The 18,832-nt window shown below is 44.3% G+C and overlaps 1 protein-coding gene across 2 annotated transcripts in view; it reads left to right on the top strand.

The window, feature by feature from the left end:
- mylkb (myosin light chain kinase b) overlaps positions 1–18,832 on the top strand; it is a 341,548-nt gene that overhangs the window by 267,929 nt on the left and 54,787 nt on the right. For both annotated transcript variants that reach the window (XM_078228351.1, XM_078228350.1), the window contains one exon: positions 1,744–1,897. In XM_078228351.1, coding sequence (XP_078084477.1) covers positions 1,744–1,897 — 154 coding nt within the window. The remainder of the gene's footprint in view (positions 1–1,743; positions 1,898–18,832) is intronic.

Below are 18,832 nucleotides of genomic sequence, written 5' to 3'. Positions count from 1 at the left end.
CATGGCCAATGCACCTAACCAGCACATCTTTCAGACTGTGGGATGAAACTGGAGCACCCAGAGGTACAAACAAAGGAACGATTTGTGTTACCAGCAAACACTTGGGCAAAGAGTTAAATGGGGCAAGGGCAAGGAAGCAGGAAATTGGTTTCAAGGAAGACTTAAGCCTTGTCAGAGTTGGGGCATATGGAAAGAATTTGTAAAATAATCTGGGGTCAACATTGAAATAAGAAGCAACAGGTAGAAGAGAAGATAGCGACTGCAGGTGATCACCCAAACGGTCTTGATCTTAGTGATGAAATCACTCTCATATTTGGCTTTGAGATGAAGAATGAGCAGGCAAGGGTAAGAGGTCAGTGGAGATGGTTTGCCATTGAGAAAAGGAGTCTGCAATTGCCCTTATCCTCCACAGCTCATGGGCAGAATTCTCCGGCCGCGTTGGTCTAAAAGCCAGAAATTCCCGCCCAATGGGGTTTCATAATGTCCGCAACCCGCCTGCTAAAATTCTAGTGGTGGGTGGGATGGGAGTACTCTGGCCCATATTGGGTGAAGTATCTGATCCACAAACTATTTCTTCTGATACAGTTTTTTTAGATCACACAATACAGCCTTCTATAATAAATTAATGAACGCACCATTATAATGTCAGTGCCAAGTTTATCTTATCATCTAAAACAAAAATCAATTTAAATTTTGCTTTGGACTGCAGTTGATAATCTGTATTAAATTATTTTTGTTGATATAGTTAGACTTGTAAAGATGAGCTTCTGTTGTGTTACATGATAAAAACCTCTTGGTTTATTATATTAATTCTTAGCAACACTTCTTAAGGTTAAGAAAGTATAAACTCATTTCATGCAGTTCACTTACAATAATCATCAGGTTGAATAGAATATGAAACCCAGACACCAGAGGTAAAAACAACAGTTTAACTGACTGCATCATCAATCCTTTCAATTGAATTATCCGCTGTCAATCTTCATCCTTATTTGCGGCTGGGAATTATTTGCGGCCGCTAAAAGTGAATGGAGTTTCGGCTGGAAAGCCAAATTCTCCGTTCTCACTTAGAGCGGGGTAGCCACTGACACGATCAAAGAATCCTGTCAACTAATTTAATAGTAGTTTTCAATTTTATGAATGGGCCTGTGTATGTTGGGTTTCAGACACCTCTCACAACAAGGATATGTTGCTGCTCACAGCTTTGGCCTTCCTGCAACACACTTTCAAAAACCATGATTGTGTTGCCCGACATCATGGTTGGCATGGTGGCACAGTGGTTAGCACTGCTGTCTCACAGCACCAAGGAGCCGGGTTCGATTCCCGGCTTGGGTCACTGTCTGTGTGGAGTTTGCATGTTCTCCCCATGTCTGTGTGGGTTTCCTCTCATAGGCCAACGATGTGCGGGTTAGGTTGATTGACCATGCTAAATTGCCCCTTAGTGTCAGGGGGACTAGCTAGGGTAAATGCATGGGGTTGTGGAGATAGGGCCTGGGTGGGATTGTAGTCAGTGCAGACTCGATGGGCTGAATGGCCTCCTTCTACACTGTAGGATTCTATGATCCTATGATATGCATTAGCAACAGGTGAAGCATCCTGTGCTCAAACAGTCACCCTCGTGGTGTGGACGCTTTGTGATTGTCTCTGGAATTCTGTCCAAAATGAAGATTAAAGTAGTGAACTCACTTCACTTGGCCAATATTTTGTACACTTCAAAATCCATCCAGTATTTTGTTCTCATTTCAGATTAAAGAAACTGATCACATAAAAATCGAGAATACAGACTGCAGCAGTAAACTAATCATCTCTTCAACAAAGCATGAAGACTGTGGCTGTTACAATTTAGTTGCAGAAAACAAGATAGGAAGCAAACAAGTTCAAGTGAACCTCACAGTTGTTGGTAAGTTGATTAAGCCACTCCTGATAACTTCCTCACTGTGTCATTTTAACAAATTCATAAATGCAATGCTTGTTAATGTGGTTATGAATTGATTAGCACTAATTTACCCAGGAAATTATCGGAATGGGGTCGGCACGGTGGCACAGTGGTTAGCACTGCTGCCTCACATGCCGGGACCCGAGTTCAATTTTGGCCTTGGGTAGAATTTGTACATCCTCCCAGTGTCTGCGTGGGTTTCCTCCGAGTGCTCTGGTTTCTTCTCACTGTCCAAAGATGTGCGGGTTAGGTTGATTGGCCATGCTAAATTGACCCTTAGTGTCAGGGGGATTAGCAGGTAAATACGTGGGGTTATGAGGATAGGGTCTGCGTGGGATTGTTGTTGGTGCAGGCTCGATGGGCCCGAATGGCCCCCTCCTGCACTGTCGGGATTCTATGGCCATGATTCTCCCATCCACGCCCGCCACTTTTCTGGTGGTCCGGCCGGGAGACGCACATCTGCGGCCCTGAATGGGGATTTGTGGATGCGCATCTTCCAGAGCCGGCGAACAGTCGCCGGTCAGACCATGCTGGAAACCGGCAAGAAGGCAGGTAAGTCATTTAAATCTTTTAAAAACCTATTTTAAATACGTAAATTAGTTAATTATCGGGACCTTTCAGTGGGTGGGACCTTTCCCACCCCACCAGGAGTACTTCATTCCGGCGAGGTTTAAAGTAGCTTCCCACGTTCGGAGAACTAGCGAGAGACCCCGCCGGAATGAAGAGGGGGGCAATCGGGGCCCCTCAGGGGGTCGGGCGGTGGGGGTGTGGTGCCCCCTGGGCATGGGCATCCTGGCAGTGCCAGCCTGTGCCCCCGGCACTGCCCAAGGAACAAAGTGCCCTTGCCCAGGGGGCACAGGGCATGGGGCAGTGCCAAGGGGGCGGGGCCTACTGTGGGCCAGGCTTAGGGGTGATTGGTGGGGGTTGGGGGTCCCACTGCCACTCTGCATTGGGATCGGCCTGGGATGGAGGGAGGGCAGCGATTGGGGCAGGCTGGGAGGGGGGGGGGGGGGTGATCTGCCGGGGAGGGGGGATCAGGGCTGGCCCGGGGATTGCTGTGGGGGCGCGATCGGGCCATGGGGGGGGCGGGGGGGTGCGGCTGGAGGGGCAGCACTGTGGGAGTCCTGGGCTGGCCAGCAAACGGGAGTTTGACAGTTTGAGGCCACTGCGCATGCGCTGAGCTCCAGAACTGTCAGACTCCGGCGCGAATAGGCCCCACCCCCCTGGGTTTTTAATGAGATTCACGACTGGGACTCTTCAGTGCACAGAGTGCGGAGATTCAGGTGAGAAGCTGAACTGTCAGAATTGTCACGATCTAGAACAGTTTTCCCGCCAATTCAGCACTTTGGGGAGAATCGCCCCCTTTGATTCCATGATTCGATGATATATATGTAATCAAATGACTGATAACAAAAAGCATCCTTGTTTCAGAATATTTCTGGAAATTAGCAACTTTTGTTGCATTTTACACAATTAGATGCTAGGCAGTAGATAATTCTTTCAAGCAGAGCACTTGTATATTCATTTGCATATATTGTTCTCAAAATCCTGTTGGACATAAGCAAACCATCTCTCTGAAAGACAATGGCTTGGATTTTCACCAGGATGGAGAACAGAGAGCCTTTCCATCATGGTGAAAATGGCAGAAATCCAAATACAATAGTTCCACCCCTGAACACGGCACTGACCATTTTCACCGCAACAGGAATGGGCCCTGGTCAGGATTCATGCAAGTTTCAGAGATGCAGCTGTGCAGCTGTTATTGAAATCAGCAGCTGCTTCCACTCCCGTGACTTTGGTGAGAGAGGAATCTGAAACCCAATATGCAGAGGTTAGACCTGGTAGGAGCAGACCTGAACGTTGTTGATTTGTTTGGATAGCCAGGGTATCCTTTTGAAGAGGTAAGGTACCCCTTTGGATATGGTCCCAGTTCACCCATGGGGGAGGTCACATGCCCTTTTGAATTTCTAATAGTTGGCATAAACGTGCATAAAAAGTATATAAACTTATTGGAACTGTGAAGATAACTGTCAGAAAGAACTGTCAAAAGTGTCAAGATGAAATGTCAAGAGGAGCTGTCAAGCCGTGAAGGCATTTAAAACTCCTACCCTTCAACTCTTTGAAAAAAACTGCCTGGAATCTTAAAAGTAATGATTGCTTACTATTTCACTCTGCCTATGACATAAGCCTTTGGGTTTCCATTAATGGATAGCTGCTGCATGACTTATGTTGTCCATTATCACAGTAGAGTGCCTACAATTTCACAGTTTGATTGACAGCACAATGTGGTATGGACTCTTTGAAGTGGGACTATGAATTCCAATGCTTGTTTTTTTTAATAAGGGATTAAACAATTGAATTAAATCTTTGCTATTGTAAGGATAATGTAGTTGAAGGAATGTGAATATAGTAAATTGGGTTTTTATGAATGAGTCTTTGTGAATGAAGTCTGCAATAGTCACTTGGAACATTATTTTATTTGTGCCAAAATGGACCCTTAGGTGCCCATGGTGGGTGCTGGATGAGTTTTCTTTTGAGGTATAAGGGCACAGGGTGATGGGTCATGGGCATGGGTTGGCACTATGTTTACATAAGGGCTATTAAAGGGCCAAGGGGGTGTGGGTAGACAACATAGGTTGGCATAGGGGCTATAAAGGGCCACAGAGGTGGACAGAGGGGCATGAGTGGCATGGATGCGGCGTGGCAGGATGAAGGTGTGGTGAGGGGCACCACAAAATGTAAATCTGACATTTGGTAAGACGTCATCCAAAGTCGGGTTCATGATGCCAGGAAGTCTCCTGACTTTGCACACCTGACATGCAGACAGAAATCTAGGCCAATATTGGACTTAACCAAAAACAGGTGGATGGAGTTATGTCAGAGGTTAAAATGCAAGAATCTGGAAAATAAACTGACCCATCTCAAATGTGCCCATTTCCAATATTAATGGAGATGGGACAGATGATGGGGGAGGTGTCCCAATGATTCTGTTTTTAACTCGGTAATCGTGGGGGCGATCCTACCAGAATTTGACAGAATTTAGTTCTAGCAAGAAATGCTCCCCCTGCCCCACTCATTCCAACTCATGACTTAGTGCCAATGCAAGTACTCGTGCTCTTTGTTCTTACATCCTCCATCTAGTATCCACTGTGAGTGGGCTTCAACTGCCATGCTGAAATTAAATAAAATGAAGTTCTAAGTACCTACTACAGACTTCACTATATTTTATAAACATTCTCGCTGCTAAATGTTATTTAATACATTTAAATCCTTCAAAGTACTTAATCCCTTATAAAACAAACATTTGTATTCATAGCCCCGCATCAAAGACATTATTCTCTTAATGAGTGTTGGTTAAACGATGAACTTACAGGCCCACCACAGTGATAATGATAGGTTGTGGAAGCAATCAAACAAAAGTAGTAATATAATGATGGCACTCAGGCTTATGTCAACAACATCTGTTGAAATTGCCAACACTGATTTTTTCAACAGCAAGCTGGCTGTTTCTTTTTTTCAAAATTTATAGGGTGGGGTTTTAAATGATTGACAGTTCCACGGACCTTATCCACTTTTTGTGCATATTCATGTCTGCTGTTAACAATCCCACGGGGTACCATGACCTCTCCAAATAACTCTGGCAAGTTTAGATCTTTTCCGCAAATGTCTAAAGCCTGCAAATTCGGAAGCCTGGGTGCTCAAAAATGATCCTGTTTGAACACTGCTGCACTTTTAAATGTGAAGTTGCTTCTGTGAACCGTGGATGGATGAAAAACACCCTCTCCCCACATCCAGTGAAAATGGTGGATGCAGTCCTGGGATGTGACTCCTGGACTTCAGGCTCCAGCACCATTTTGTCTAACGTATGGAGCCCTTCCGGCTTTGTGAAAATTCAGGCCCAAGTTCATGCAACCTTTTCTCATAATTTAACCCTTTAAGCTTTGGTATCACTCAAGTGAAAGTGCGCTGCCTCCAACCCAAAGCTAACTGATCTTACTTGCGGTTTGGTGCCCAGAATGAAAGCAAAACTTCAGATGTTTCCTGGCCAAAGGCTCTGCACAACTGAAACATCACTTCCTAATTCCTGAATTCCAATCCCCTTAAGACAATGTTCCATTCATCCTTCTGATTGTTTTTGTACCTATGGACCTGCTTTCAGTGACATCTTAATTACTTTCCTCCTCCACAGTTCCAATCTTCGCATCAAAGTGAATCCACTTACTTTCTGTTTTGTTCATTCACAGGATGTGGTCGTCACTAGCTCGAGCAGTATTTTTTGCCCATCCCCAGTAGTCCTTGAGAAGGTGGTTTTGAGCTGCCTCCTTGAATTTCTATAATCCTTATGGTGTAGGTGCACCCACAGTGCTGTTAGGGAGGGATTTCCTGGATATTGACCCAGTGACACTGAAGGAACGGTGATATATTTCCATATCAGGTGTGTGACCTGAAGAGGAACTTGTAGTTAGTGGTGTATTTCTCACAGTAGAAGTCAGAGGTTTGGGCTGTGCTGTGAGCAGAGTGCATGTAAAAGGTACACAGTGCAAACCTTTAAGCCTTGAAGTTTGAGAACCCCTGAAATTGGGCTAGGGGATTATTAATGCAATTATACTGTGCCCGTTGCTTCTGATACAGGCAACATGTAAATGTTGTCATGCCTAATCATTTAAATGATTGTCATATGCAGCCAGCACAAAGCACATTGAGGAGTTATTTCAGCAGCCACTCCTAAGAGGCCGATGTCCCTTCACCAGATTCCCTTCATTTGCAAACTCTATTCCACTCCTAGAGTGCTTCAGATACAAAGTCAGAATCAGGAGTGTCAGTGGACCTGACACTTCATTATTTATTACAGGTGAGGCTCCCTGATTGGACAGGCAATTATGACCTCAATCAGGGAGCTCATACTCCAAGAGGCCAACCTCATGGGCCTCATTGAAGTCATTACAGCTGCATGCCAAAGCAGGGGCTACAAAATCATAAGAGCTTAGCATGCGTGACATCTTACCTGCACTACTTAAACCAGCCTGCATCCCTGAAAGAGAGGGGGAATTCTGGCTGGACCCGGGGTTGGAAGTCTTTGTACAGCTGATTCTGACAAAGCAACAACACAACAATGGACCTCAATGGCAGGAAGTAAGCTCCAAGGTTCTCTGATGTTGCAGTGAGGGCTTTGGTGCAGGAGGTGTAGAGGAAGCAAGGGATCCTACATCCACTGGAGACCAGGAGACACTCCAGACAAACATTGTGAAGGCAGTGGGACCAGACAGCCATGGCGGTCAATGCCAGGAATCCAGCCCTGAGGATCTGGATGCACTGCCACAAGAATTTAGCGAGCTCACGGGAAGGATCAAGATCAGTGAACATATCTTCAGCTGCACCACCAGACTCACATATTGCCCAATTCAACACAGTCCCTTCTCTTACCTACTAGCAATCTTGATCAATCAGTTTCATAACTAACAGTCACATGCTTAACCTCACCCTCACACACTTAGCTGTAAACTGAGGGTGGTGCTAGTCTTTGAAATTGGGTATGACCTCCCAAGGAGATTCACAGGCTGTGAGCTTCCCCTGGTTTTCCACCAGGGGTAAAAATCAGGTCCAGTGTGTCTTTGACACATAGTACTGATTTCAGGTCATGATACGGCAGAAGGACAGCAATAGAAAAAAGTAGAAAAGGGGTTGGAGAAGAAAACCAAAATAAGAAGAATAAAAAGACAAGTCCCGAGAAGCTGGGATTCCTCTTCCATTGCTTCTCTGTGCTATGAGGTCCTGGGTTTCCATAGGGAAAGGAGGCAAGTTACCTCAGGAGTGATGTAAAATCAGTGATGGACAGATACAGGTGCAATGGAAACAGATGGTCAGGAACAGGCCAAGCAGCATGGCATGTATCTTTAGAAAGGAGTGAGGAGGAAAGCCAGGGCTGTCATCTTGGACTGGGTCACATCAAGTACAGTTGCTCCATTTTCTCTCTCTCTCTCTCCATGCTATTTTTCTCTCCTCTCTTTCTTTGTCACAGTTTCTCTCATAATTGCTCTCATTTTCTCTGGTGTGTACACTGATTCTGTTCACTCTTCTTCATTCATTCAGCTTCCGACTTTCTGCACCTCACTTTCTTTCAGTAGGTCTCCCCTGCCCCCTGTCCCTTCTATCTCTTTTTGTTGGTTTTCTTTCTTCTCTCCAGTTTTTGTTAACTTTTTTGAATCATGGGGAATGGAGGCAATGCAGCCAAGAGCAAGAGATTGCAAACAGCAGCAGAGGAGATTTGCACCTGATCGTCCATCTTTGGTTTGGAGTGTAGAAGGGGTTCAGCCAAAGCCACAAGTTGATAGGGTTGGACAACATTGACAGCTAGAGGGTTCAGGCCACAATGCAGTGGAATGCATTCCATTATGGTCACGGCCACTTTTCAATTTAATATTGTTAAATAAAAGCAATAAATAAATAAATTTGAAAAAAAGAGATCTCTGCCCACATGTTTCATTATGATTCTATTGGGGCTGAACATTGAGTAACATATTCAGAATGTTCTGGTGAAGTACATATTTGATGGATCTTGGTTAACTACTTTGTTCAACTAGTTTTTAAAGCACAATTGATTGCGTTTTATGTTAGCGTTGTAAAAAAATTTCGTAAGGCCCTGTTTGCTGTTAAAATAACAGAGATGTTTCCAACAAGGGATTGTCCCATAAAAAGTATGCTTAAAACAATCTTGCAGTAAGCAGTAAAGATTGTCAGTAGCTGGAGGCTGTTCCTGTTGGAGGGAAACTTCAATTATAGCCTTTTATGGTTTCGGTTTCTCCATATAATTTATTTAAAAAGAGTGGTGTTGCCAACAGTCTCAGCATGAATTTTATTCAAGTTGGCTTGTTGATCACTAAGTGCTTTGGTGGTTGCACAGTCGAGGAAGAGAAATTATATTAGTGTGTGTCTGTTCTTCATCTGCCACTCAAGCATCTAAACATCTAATTGTATATTTCTTGTGAAAATACAGGGAGCTTGGCCCTTTAAAAATAATCTATAATAGACACAGCAAATACCTTTGCCATCAGAATAAATGAGTTGTGCATTATTGGCATCACTTTCCAGCATAAAAATAATTATTGGGCCATAATTTGCTGAAGCCGAGCATCTCACAGTGAGCACCACGTGTTGAACATTTTCCTGCACCCTTTAGCTCCAGTTATTTAGCTCTTCAGACTGCTGGAGGTGTGAGCTAATAACCACACAGTGAGGCCAATGGGACATCTGGTACTCTGGTGAATGGTGGAGCCAATGAAATGTAAGAATGAAGGAAGAAAGGAACAACAGAGAGGAAAATAGGGTGGATTAGAGTCAAGATACAGAAAAAGAAATGAAAAGGTGGAAAGAAAGAGTAGGGCCAGAATCTTACCACTATTCATGCCAGCAGGATTTTCCTATCCTGCTGCAGTGAACGGAAATTTGGCTGGCTGCCAAAAATTCTCCGACTTCGCTGAAGCGGGAGTGTGGTGTAAACGGCAGGTAAGATCACGCTCTAGATTAAAAGAGCGAAACAGGCGGCTGGGAAAAGTAATTTTGAAAAAACACGGAACAAAATTTAGAATTTAAAAAACCTCTCGGAATACTTTTTAATCTGCAGGAACAAATCTGCATAGTTTCAATTGTTTCCTGTCTAGGTTAAGGGTGAAATTCTCTGGCCTCTCGTCAGCGATTTTCTCAGTGGTTGGAGACTCTGGTCCTGCCACACTTAATGGGAATTTCCTTTGAAGCCACGCGCACCCCCCCCCCCCCCCCCCCCCCCCCCCAGGTTGGCGGGAAACCTGTGGCAGGGGGTGTGTAGCCAGCAGGACCAGAGAATCCCGCCATTGTAAACAGCTAGAGAATTCTGACCCAAGTGTCAGGTCGGGACCAAAAATCAGCCCAGTGAAAGGTCCTTACAACCTAATTTACAGCAGTGGGTGTAATTAATATTTGCAGCAAAAATCCAGCAACTTCATGACATTCATGGGGAGGTTAAGGCTGAGATCCCATTTTTGCAAGGCTAATGGTGGAATAATACAAACCATCCAGTAATTTGTCGTGACTCATAGCATTGCTCTTCTTCGTCACAAATTGCTGGGACTTTTGGGCACTGGAAACAATTTACTCTCAATGGGCTAAATGGCCTCCTTCTGGGCTCCACAATTCCATGCTTCCAGAATGATCAACAAAGCCGACAATACTGAGAAAAAGTGGTGGTGATATACAAATGATACATGATGAGAAGGGGTTTGGGAGGGAAAATTCATGAAAAGCTATTAAGGACATCAGTTGACAAAATGGAAAGGTTTTAGGCCCTATTTCCCACTGCAGAGTTTCTGTGGTACCAGCGGGAAACATCCCGGCATTGAAAGATAGTCAGAAAACCATGGATGGGCAGATGCCAGGACTCATCTGAACAATGTCTGGGGCTGCTTCTGGGGTTCAGGATGGAGGCAACCTGCAATCCTGGACCCTGGAACACCACAGCCATGGGTGGATTTGGGAGGGGGTGGGGGGGGCTGCGGGGATGGGAGGGTGATAGTGGCATAGTGGACCTTCCAGATTCATTGTCCTCGAGGGGTCCATCTTCCAATCTCAGAGTGCTCCTGGAGATCTTTCTTCATTTTCAGATGGTCCATCTTCTTTCTTCAATAGCGGGTTAGTGATGTTAGCCACCTTTTCAGTATGGTGCCCAGACATGATGACGGAATATATCCCATTCAGTCCTGCCCCACCACTGAATACAGTGTGAAACACCCGGATACACAATTAATGAGCTTTGCGTTGGAAAATTTGACACGTTTACCCATTGAACGGTACAGCAGGGAACACTCCATATTCCTGCACCCACCGTGGCATTTAGTTTCAAAATGGGAGAATTCTGCCCATCAACTTCTAGCAGCAAAATCCACTCTGGTGAATCCTTTTCCCCACCATGCCAGGCCGAAGCTTCCAGTGTCATTAAGCTCTCTCTCTCTCTCTCTGCCTGTGTCCAGGGTCTCTGACTCTGAAAGTCTCCAAGCTACAAAGTCAAAGCTTTGACAAAGGGTCATCTGGATTCGAAACATCAGTTCTTTTCTCTCCTTACAGATGCTGCCAGACCTGCTGAGATTTTCCAGCGTTTTCTCTTTTGGTTTCAGATTTCAGCATCCGCAGCAATTTGCTTTTATTTTTTACAAAGTCAACTGCTTTATTTGTGTCTGGGTGTGAAAGCTTGCGCATGGGTATGCAGGGCGGCACGGTAGCACAGTGGTTAGCACTGCTGCTTCACAGCTCCAGGGTCCCGGGTTCGATTCCCGGCTCGGGTCACTGTCTGTGTGGAGTTTGCACATTCTCCTCGTGTCTGTGTGGGTTTCCTCCGGGTGCTCCGGTTTCCTCCCACAGTCCAAAGATGTGCGGGTTAGGTTGATTGGCCTGGTTAAAAAAAAAATTGCCCCTTCGAGTCCTGGGATGTGTAGGTTAGAGGGATTAGCGGGTAAAATATGTGGGGGTAGGGCCTGGATGGGATTGTGGTCGGTGCAGACTCGATGGGCCGAATGGCCTCCTTCTGCACTGTAGGGTTTCTATGAATGTATTCTTTCTATGACCTGGGCCCACATTGCCCTTTCCAAATAGGTGACATAGGCTTATCATCAGGCTGAATGAATAGGAGATCACATTCCCCTCTCCATACTCCATTTTGCCTTGAATTAAAGGAGGCAGTTTAAAACATAACCATCTTATAAACCCTCACACTCGTAACAAGGATGAGAATATTGATGTGATCCACTTGGACTCTCAGAAAGTTGTTAGTAAGTTTAGAAAATAAGCAGGCATGGTATTGGCAGCAATGTGGTGAGATAGCTCTCGTCATACTGGCTGGTAGGAAAAAGAAATGCGAAGAGTACACTCCTGTTTATATTGTGTCCTTTCTGTGACCTCATTGTTTATGGCCACTTATAAACTCTGAACATCCATTTACACTGGGCATTTTTAAAGTCAGGAGTATTGCACACTAGAACAATGGTATGCAGACATGATGCACACCCAAATTTGTATTAAAATCAACCACTGACCCGTTTGAGGCATGCATTGCCAATAATACTGGACCAACCTGCTTGAAAAAGTATCAGAGAACAAACCGAATGTATTTCTACTATTGCCCAGTAGATATAGAACATCTTGCCTTTGATCTCCTGAAGTTAACATTGGACACGTACCTTGAAAATAAATAATTTGTTGGATACAACTGCTAAAAAAGCAGATGGGATAAATCTGGTTCCTTCCAACCTTGAGATCTTGCCTGATTTTGAAGGAAGATAATTCCTACAGTTTTGGATCTATTGAATGCTTTAAAAAACAAAATGAAATTTAAATCCCAAGTGATGAACTGGAATTTATTGTTAAATTCCATGGCAATTGACAAGTCAGATTTATCTGGATGTTCTCACACCAATGGCATTTCATAGCTACAATACCAAAAGAGTACATGGAGGAGTGCTTGTCGAGGAAAATAGAACGTGTAGAGACAGAAAAATGTTTCATTGCCTTCACCATAATGTTTGTAAGTTGTGGGCATGCAATTTCCTTCAGATTCCAAGCTCAAATTTGCTTTTCCAGATAGTCAGACTGGCTCTCTCTGTCATGTCCTTGTCTCAAAGAGTAGCATCTAGTATTTACATTTTTAACAGTGAAAAGATACATGGAACGAATAAAGCGACCGCTTGCTGCAGTTTGTAACACATTTGGAACATCAATGCTACTTCATTGGAGAAAGAGTAATGGCATATGTTGCTATGATTATGAATGGCTTAAAATAAATAATACTAATAACAAGAGCCTGTGTCTGATTGAAATTGGAGAGAGATAATTAACTCTTTAGTGACTTCCTCAGGTTTATTTGTTAAGGTACTTGTTCTTTTAAATCAATAGCATACTTTTGTTAGTTTCAATTTTTTTTCTGCCTTTTAGTGACACTGGAATGTAGTCTAAACTGTCTTGTGGCGAATAGCAATTTGAGCTGCGTATGAACAATGGGGTTTAAACTTCTGTTTGAAGAATTATGTTGTTTGTTTTTAGGCTCTACATTGCCATCCTATGCAAATAAAATACAATTTAGGGCATGAGTTTGGGAACCCATTTTGAAAGTGCTTCGAAAAGGCCTTTTCAGGCTGTGCTCCATAAACATCAAAAGAAATTTGTGTCTGCAGACTTACTAATATGTTCATGTGGAAAGTTATTTTGGTATGAAAAATAATACCGCAGTATTTGCTTCTGTGGGCTTTTAAATTCTCCCTCTGGATAGTTGCCAAAAAAAACTTAATTGCATTTCAGGGAAACCAAGTAATCTTCAAAGAAGTTGTTTTGTGGTTTAATTTCCAGGGAGCGGGGGGGGGGAGCGGGGTGGATCTGTATAAATACTTGTTCCATTTTCAACTTTTGGTTTTCACACCACAACATTACAATGACATGTCAAGAGCAAAGAATGTAGAAGATCTTTTCTCGAGGGATGTATATTTGCAGCCTGTGCAGTCGATCGTTCTGGACTGTGACGAGGAGGAATGTCTTCACTCAGTGGGTTGTGAATCTTTAGAATTCTCTACCCCAAAGCTCTGCGTGTGCTCATTTGTTGAGTATGTTCAAAACTGAATTGGATGGAGGTTTGAGCTGAGGGGGAATCAAAAGATACAGGGATCAGGATGGAAAGTGGAATTGTGGTTGCAGATCAGCCATGATCTTATTGATAAGCAACATCGAATCGATAGGCCACATAGCAATACTCCTGCCCCACCATTTCTTTTAATCTAATGAGAGCAACCATACTTTGCACATAATGGGTGATATCTTGTGTCCTCTCTTGTGGTATGTTTAATGACCTGGGGTGTCAGTGGGGAGGGTGGGGGTGGAAGGGAGATATTTATTCAGGCAGAAGAGCGGCAGATGGGGACCCTGCCACCTTCCTGCCTCCACTCCGATTAAGTCCATGACGGAAAGGTCTTCCGACTCCACTGCTGACTGAAGTCCTTAAATGAGAAATTAAGGGCCTCATCCCACGGCTGCTGATATGAAACCATTATTAACCCCGCCATGTTGGGAACCGATGCAGGGTTGCTTGCGAGCTCCCAGGGATGGGGGTGGGATCCATCGTTCAGACACTCAAAGGACTCAGAATCAGCATGGAGAGGATGTGCTGTGAGCCACCTCCCTTCTAGCTGCTGATTCCCATCCTCCCCCCACAACCTCAGCATGGCATCACATACTCAAATGATGACGCTCTTCACGGATATCACGCATAAAATCACAGAATCCCTACAGTGTAAATGGAGGCCATTCAGCCCAAACTGGGATCTTTTATTCATTCGTGGAACATGGGCATCGCTGGCCAGCATTTATTGCTGATCCCTAGTTGCGCTTGAAAAGGTGGTGGTGAGCCCCTGCTTGAATCGCTGCAGTCCATGTGCTGTAGGTTGACCCACAATGCCATTAGACAGGGAGTTCCAGGATTTTGACCCCACGACTGCGAAGGAACGGCGATATATTTCCAAGTCAGGATGGTGAGTGGCTTGGAGGGGAACTTGCAGGTGATGATGTTCCCATGTATCTGCTGCCATTGTCCTTCCAGATGGAAGTGGTCATGGGCTTGGAAGGTGCTGTCTAAGGATCTTTGTGAATTGCTGCAGTGCATCTTGTAGATAATACACGCTGCTGCTACTGAGCATCGGTGGTGGAGGGAGTGGATGTTTGTAGATGTGGTGCCATGTAGGAAACCCATTCCAGTTAGTATTGCATAGAGCACCCTGAGTGGTCCAGGCATCTGAATTGCATCTTCCAAAGTCTTATGGTCTACTTTCGTCTACTGTATGAAGGAGCGTGTGAAGTTGTGAGCAGTGTTGTATCTCTCCTTGGCACGAGTGCATTGAAGTCATCAGCCACTGTTTAAGTGGGCAGCCCTTATTCCCCAGCAGCGACCCCTGTAGACGTTCTAGATCCAGTCATTTTTGTGGTGGACATCCCCACCCTTCCCCTGAGCCCATCTCCTGCCCCACGGAGACCTCTACTCATCCCATCTGGAGCCAGTGCAATTCTTGATTTGGTAAACAATGTGGTATCCCTTTGACCCTTACATTTGAGCATTTCACGCAGACTTGTCAGGACTCAGCATTCCCCCCCCCCCCCCACCCTCCCCCTCAGTCTTCCCTCTGCTTTCCATTATTCATCATCCTTATCCACCTCCTTGCACCTCTACCTGTAATTGTGCACTCTCGCCCTTCTCCCATTGTTCCACAACCCTCCTTCAACATTGTCCCCCCCCTTGGCTTTATCAGCCCACCCACCCCTCACCTGGCACCCCAGCCCCAGTCAAACGTCAGACCTTCAGGCTGTTGGACTGGAGGGTCCATGAGTCCCGCAGCACCATGCTGTCCATATAAACCAGCTCGGTACGGAGCTGAAGGGCACAAATTGGTCTTCCCCAGCAGAGTGACATTCAGTGCTATGGCAGGTAGGCTACATATGATGCACACACATTGAAGTGAGCAAACTGAGCTCCACTCTGTCTGCATCATTTTTTTTCAAACGTGTTTGATGCCAACGGCAATGGGACACACAATTGGAAGGCCTGATATTTGAGCAAGCAGCTGTTTTAATGTGCACTCATGAGATGCAAATGAATGAAAATGGCGGTCACACCACCAGGCAGAACCGACCTGCCAATAATCTGACACTGGGAGAATTTCAAACTGTTTTAGTGCTGGCGGGTTTCTGATTTTTTTGGCTCCCGCTGGATTCTCCGTACCTGCCTGCCTGCCACCAAAGCTGCTATGGGCGGGATAGGAAAATTCTGCCCAACGTCTCAAGTCCAATATGACTCTTCTTTAGAACTGAAGAGAGGTAGAAATATAAATGCAGAAAATGCTGGAAACTTTCAGCAGGTCTGACAGCATCTGTGGAGAGAGAACAGAGCCGACATTTCGAGTCTGGATGATCCTTTGCCAGATCCTTCACCAGACACTCTGGCAAAGGGTCTTCCAGACTCGAACTGTTGGCTCTATTTTCTCTTCACAGATGCTGTCAGACCTGCTGAGATTTTCCAGCATTTTCTGTTTTTGTTTCAGATTCCAGGATCTGCAGAGGTAGAAATGTGATAGGTTTTATGTTGAAAAGGCAGAAGCATAAAGGGAAGATCAGGGATAGTTGAGAGGGCAGGGGAGATTAAATTGCAAAGATCTCAAGGAAGACAAATGGCAAAGAGGGTGGGAATGCTAGTAGTAAAGGAACAAAACGTTGATACAGAGTAGGTGTTAATAGTAGAATAAAGGTCAGCGCTGTCTGAAAATGAAATAGCAGAATGTGTGAAGAGCAGAATAAAAGTCAATGCTGTCGGAAAGCAAAAACATGAGAGCAAGATACAGACTGGCACTAGGGGAAAGAAAGATAAAATGGAGGACAGAGTTCATGGTCTGAAGTTGCTCAATGTTGAGTGCAGAAACCTATATCGTACCTAATCAGAAATTGAGGTGCTGCTCCTCAAGCTTGCATTGGGCTTCACTGGAACATTACAGCAGGTTGACTTGCACTGTGAAGCATCTTTGGATGTATTACTATGTTAAAGATACTATAGAAATGCGGATTTTGGCATGAACAAGTGTGAGGTATTACATTTTGTTAAGAAAAATAAGGAGATTTCATATTACTTGGAAAATAAGAATCTCAATGGGAAAGAGGAGCAAAGTGATCTTGGAGTACAAACACTCATCATTAACGATAATAAGACAAGTTAATAGGCTGTAAAAATGTAGCAAACCAAGCAGGGTTTACTTATGAAAGGAAAAAATTGGAAAGTTGAAAAGTTATTATTAAATCTGTACCAAACTTCGGTGAGACCACAAGTGGAATACTCTGAACATCTCTGATCCCCATATTGCAAAAGGATATTGAAGCACTGAAGGGAGTGCAAAAACGAGTTACAAGAATGCTGACAGAACAGCAAGTTTCGGGGAAAGAATGATCAGGCTGGATGTCTTTTCTCTTGAAAGGAGAAGGCTGAGGGGTAACCTAATAAAGTTTGTTCTTTAATTATGAAAGGCTTTGATAGAGTAAACACAGTGGCTGGAATTTTCCAGTCCCACCCGCCACGGGAATTGTAGCAGGCGGGACAGGACTATGCAAGGGTCTGTTGACTTTGGGTGGGATTTTCTGGTCTTGGACCAAGTGCGGCTGGAAAATCCCAGCCAGAGGGTTTGTTTTGACTTGTGGAGGAGTGCAAAACCAGAGACAATCAATATAAAATAGTTACCAAGAAATCAAATAAGGAAACCTCCAGAGAATGGTGAAAATGTGGAGCTTGCAATCAGAGTGAGCTATAGATGCCTTTAAAAGGAAGCTAGCTGTGTATATGAGGGAGAAGGGAATAATTCTCTGATGATAGGGTTAGTTGAACAAGGGTGAGACAAGGCTTGCATGGAGCGTAAACACCAGTATAGACTGATTGAGACAAATGACCCGTTCGTGATATGTTATTGTATTATTGTTAAGGCTTAAGACTATACAAGCGGAGGACATTGATAGATTAAGAACTTAGAGATCATAAAAAAGAGAGACTGTCTCGGTTACGTTCATGCCCAGATGTCCCTGGAGAGAGAGAATGCAGATCCTACCAGTACGTTCAAGGCCTTTCGTGACTGGGCAAAGCAGGGGCTGCAGTGCATTGGCAGCCCAGGGAACACCATTTTGATTTAATTTGATAAATTTTCCTCTGAAGGTTTTGTTTTTTGTTACAGTGGCCCTTTAAGGGGCTGTCAATTTAACCAGTTTATTTGTTTATTTTATTGGTTTTGAGAAGAGCATATAAAGAGAAATTTCCAGAACACTGGGTGGTGATTAAGGGCGAGGCAGGCGTTTGTAATGTTTCATTCTGTAAATAAATCGGGCATTAAAGAAAGCATTGGCATTTGTTTTTCTACTTAACCATCTGACTATCAGACATTTAACATGGTCTGTTTCTGTGCTCTATGCTCTAAGTCATTCCATGCAATTAGTCAGACTCATTTTTACAGCGTGGAACAGGTACTGAGCTGTCAAAGACAGAGGTCCAAAGATTTCTAAAGCACCATCCTCAATCCTCATCCATATATTCAGATCAAGCTGGCAGAGCTCCCTGTGCCTCAACAAACAGCTTTCCCAAGGGAAGCCTTTACTTTTGGGTAGCCTGCCTTGTTAGCAGTAGACCTCAGGTATAAGCCCGTGCAGGAGATATTGTGAAGTAATCACAGCCGCCAGATATACTGCAGAGCCAGAAAAAGGCAAAATGTCCTTCTGGCCCCACATTAGAAGTAAAACAAAATGTATCCGCTGTTTTAATGGTTGCCACTGGCTAGGTTTAAGTTTAGGTTTTACATTTTAAGTTTATTTATTGGTGTCACAAGTAGGCTTACATTAACACTGCAATGAAGTTACTGTGAAAATCCCCTAGTCGCCACACTCTGGTGCCTGTTAGGGTACACTGAGGAAGAATTCAACATGGCCAGTGCACCTAAACAGCACCTCTTTGTGGGAGGAAAGTTGCATCTACATTCAGAAAACCTGAGCAAAGCAGACCTGGGGTTAATGTCTAAAGTGGGTAATTAAACAGACATTTGAAGGTGATCTAATAGGCAATGTAGACAAGCTCCTCATCATGCAGCCTGATTTCAAACATTTTTGGAGAACAAGACTCTGAAGATTCGCGGTAGACCATTTAGGACGGAGATGAGGAAACATTTCTTTACGCAAAGAGCGGTGAGCCTATGGAATTCATTACCACAGGGAGTAGTTGATGCCAAAACATTGAATGTATTCAAGAGGTGGCTGGATATAACACTTGGGGCGAATGGGATCGAAAGTTATGGGGAGAAAGCAGGATTAGGCTATTGAGTTGGA

This window comes from Mustelus asterias, chromosome 14 (genome assembly GCF_964213995.1).
Source record: "Mustelus asterias chromosome 14, sMusAst1.hap1.1, whole genome shotgun sequence".
Classification (NCBI taxonomy): Eukaryota; Metazoa; Chordata; class Chondrichthyes; order Carcharhiniformes; family Triakidae; genus Mustelus; species Mustelus asterias.
The sequence above is the reverse complement of the archived record's forward strand: the minus strand, read 5'-3'. Positions and strand labels throughout refer to the sequence as shown.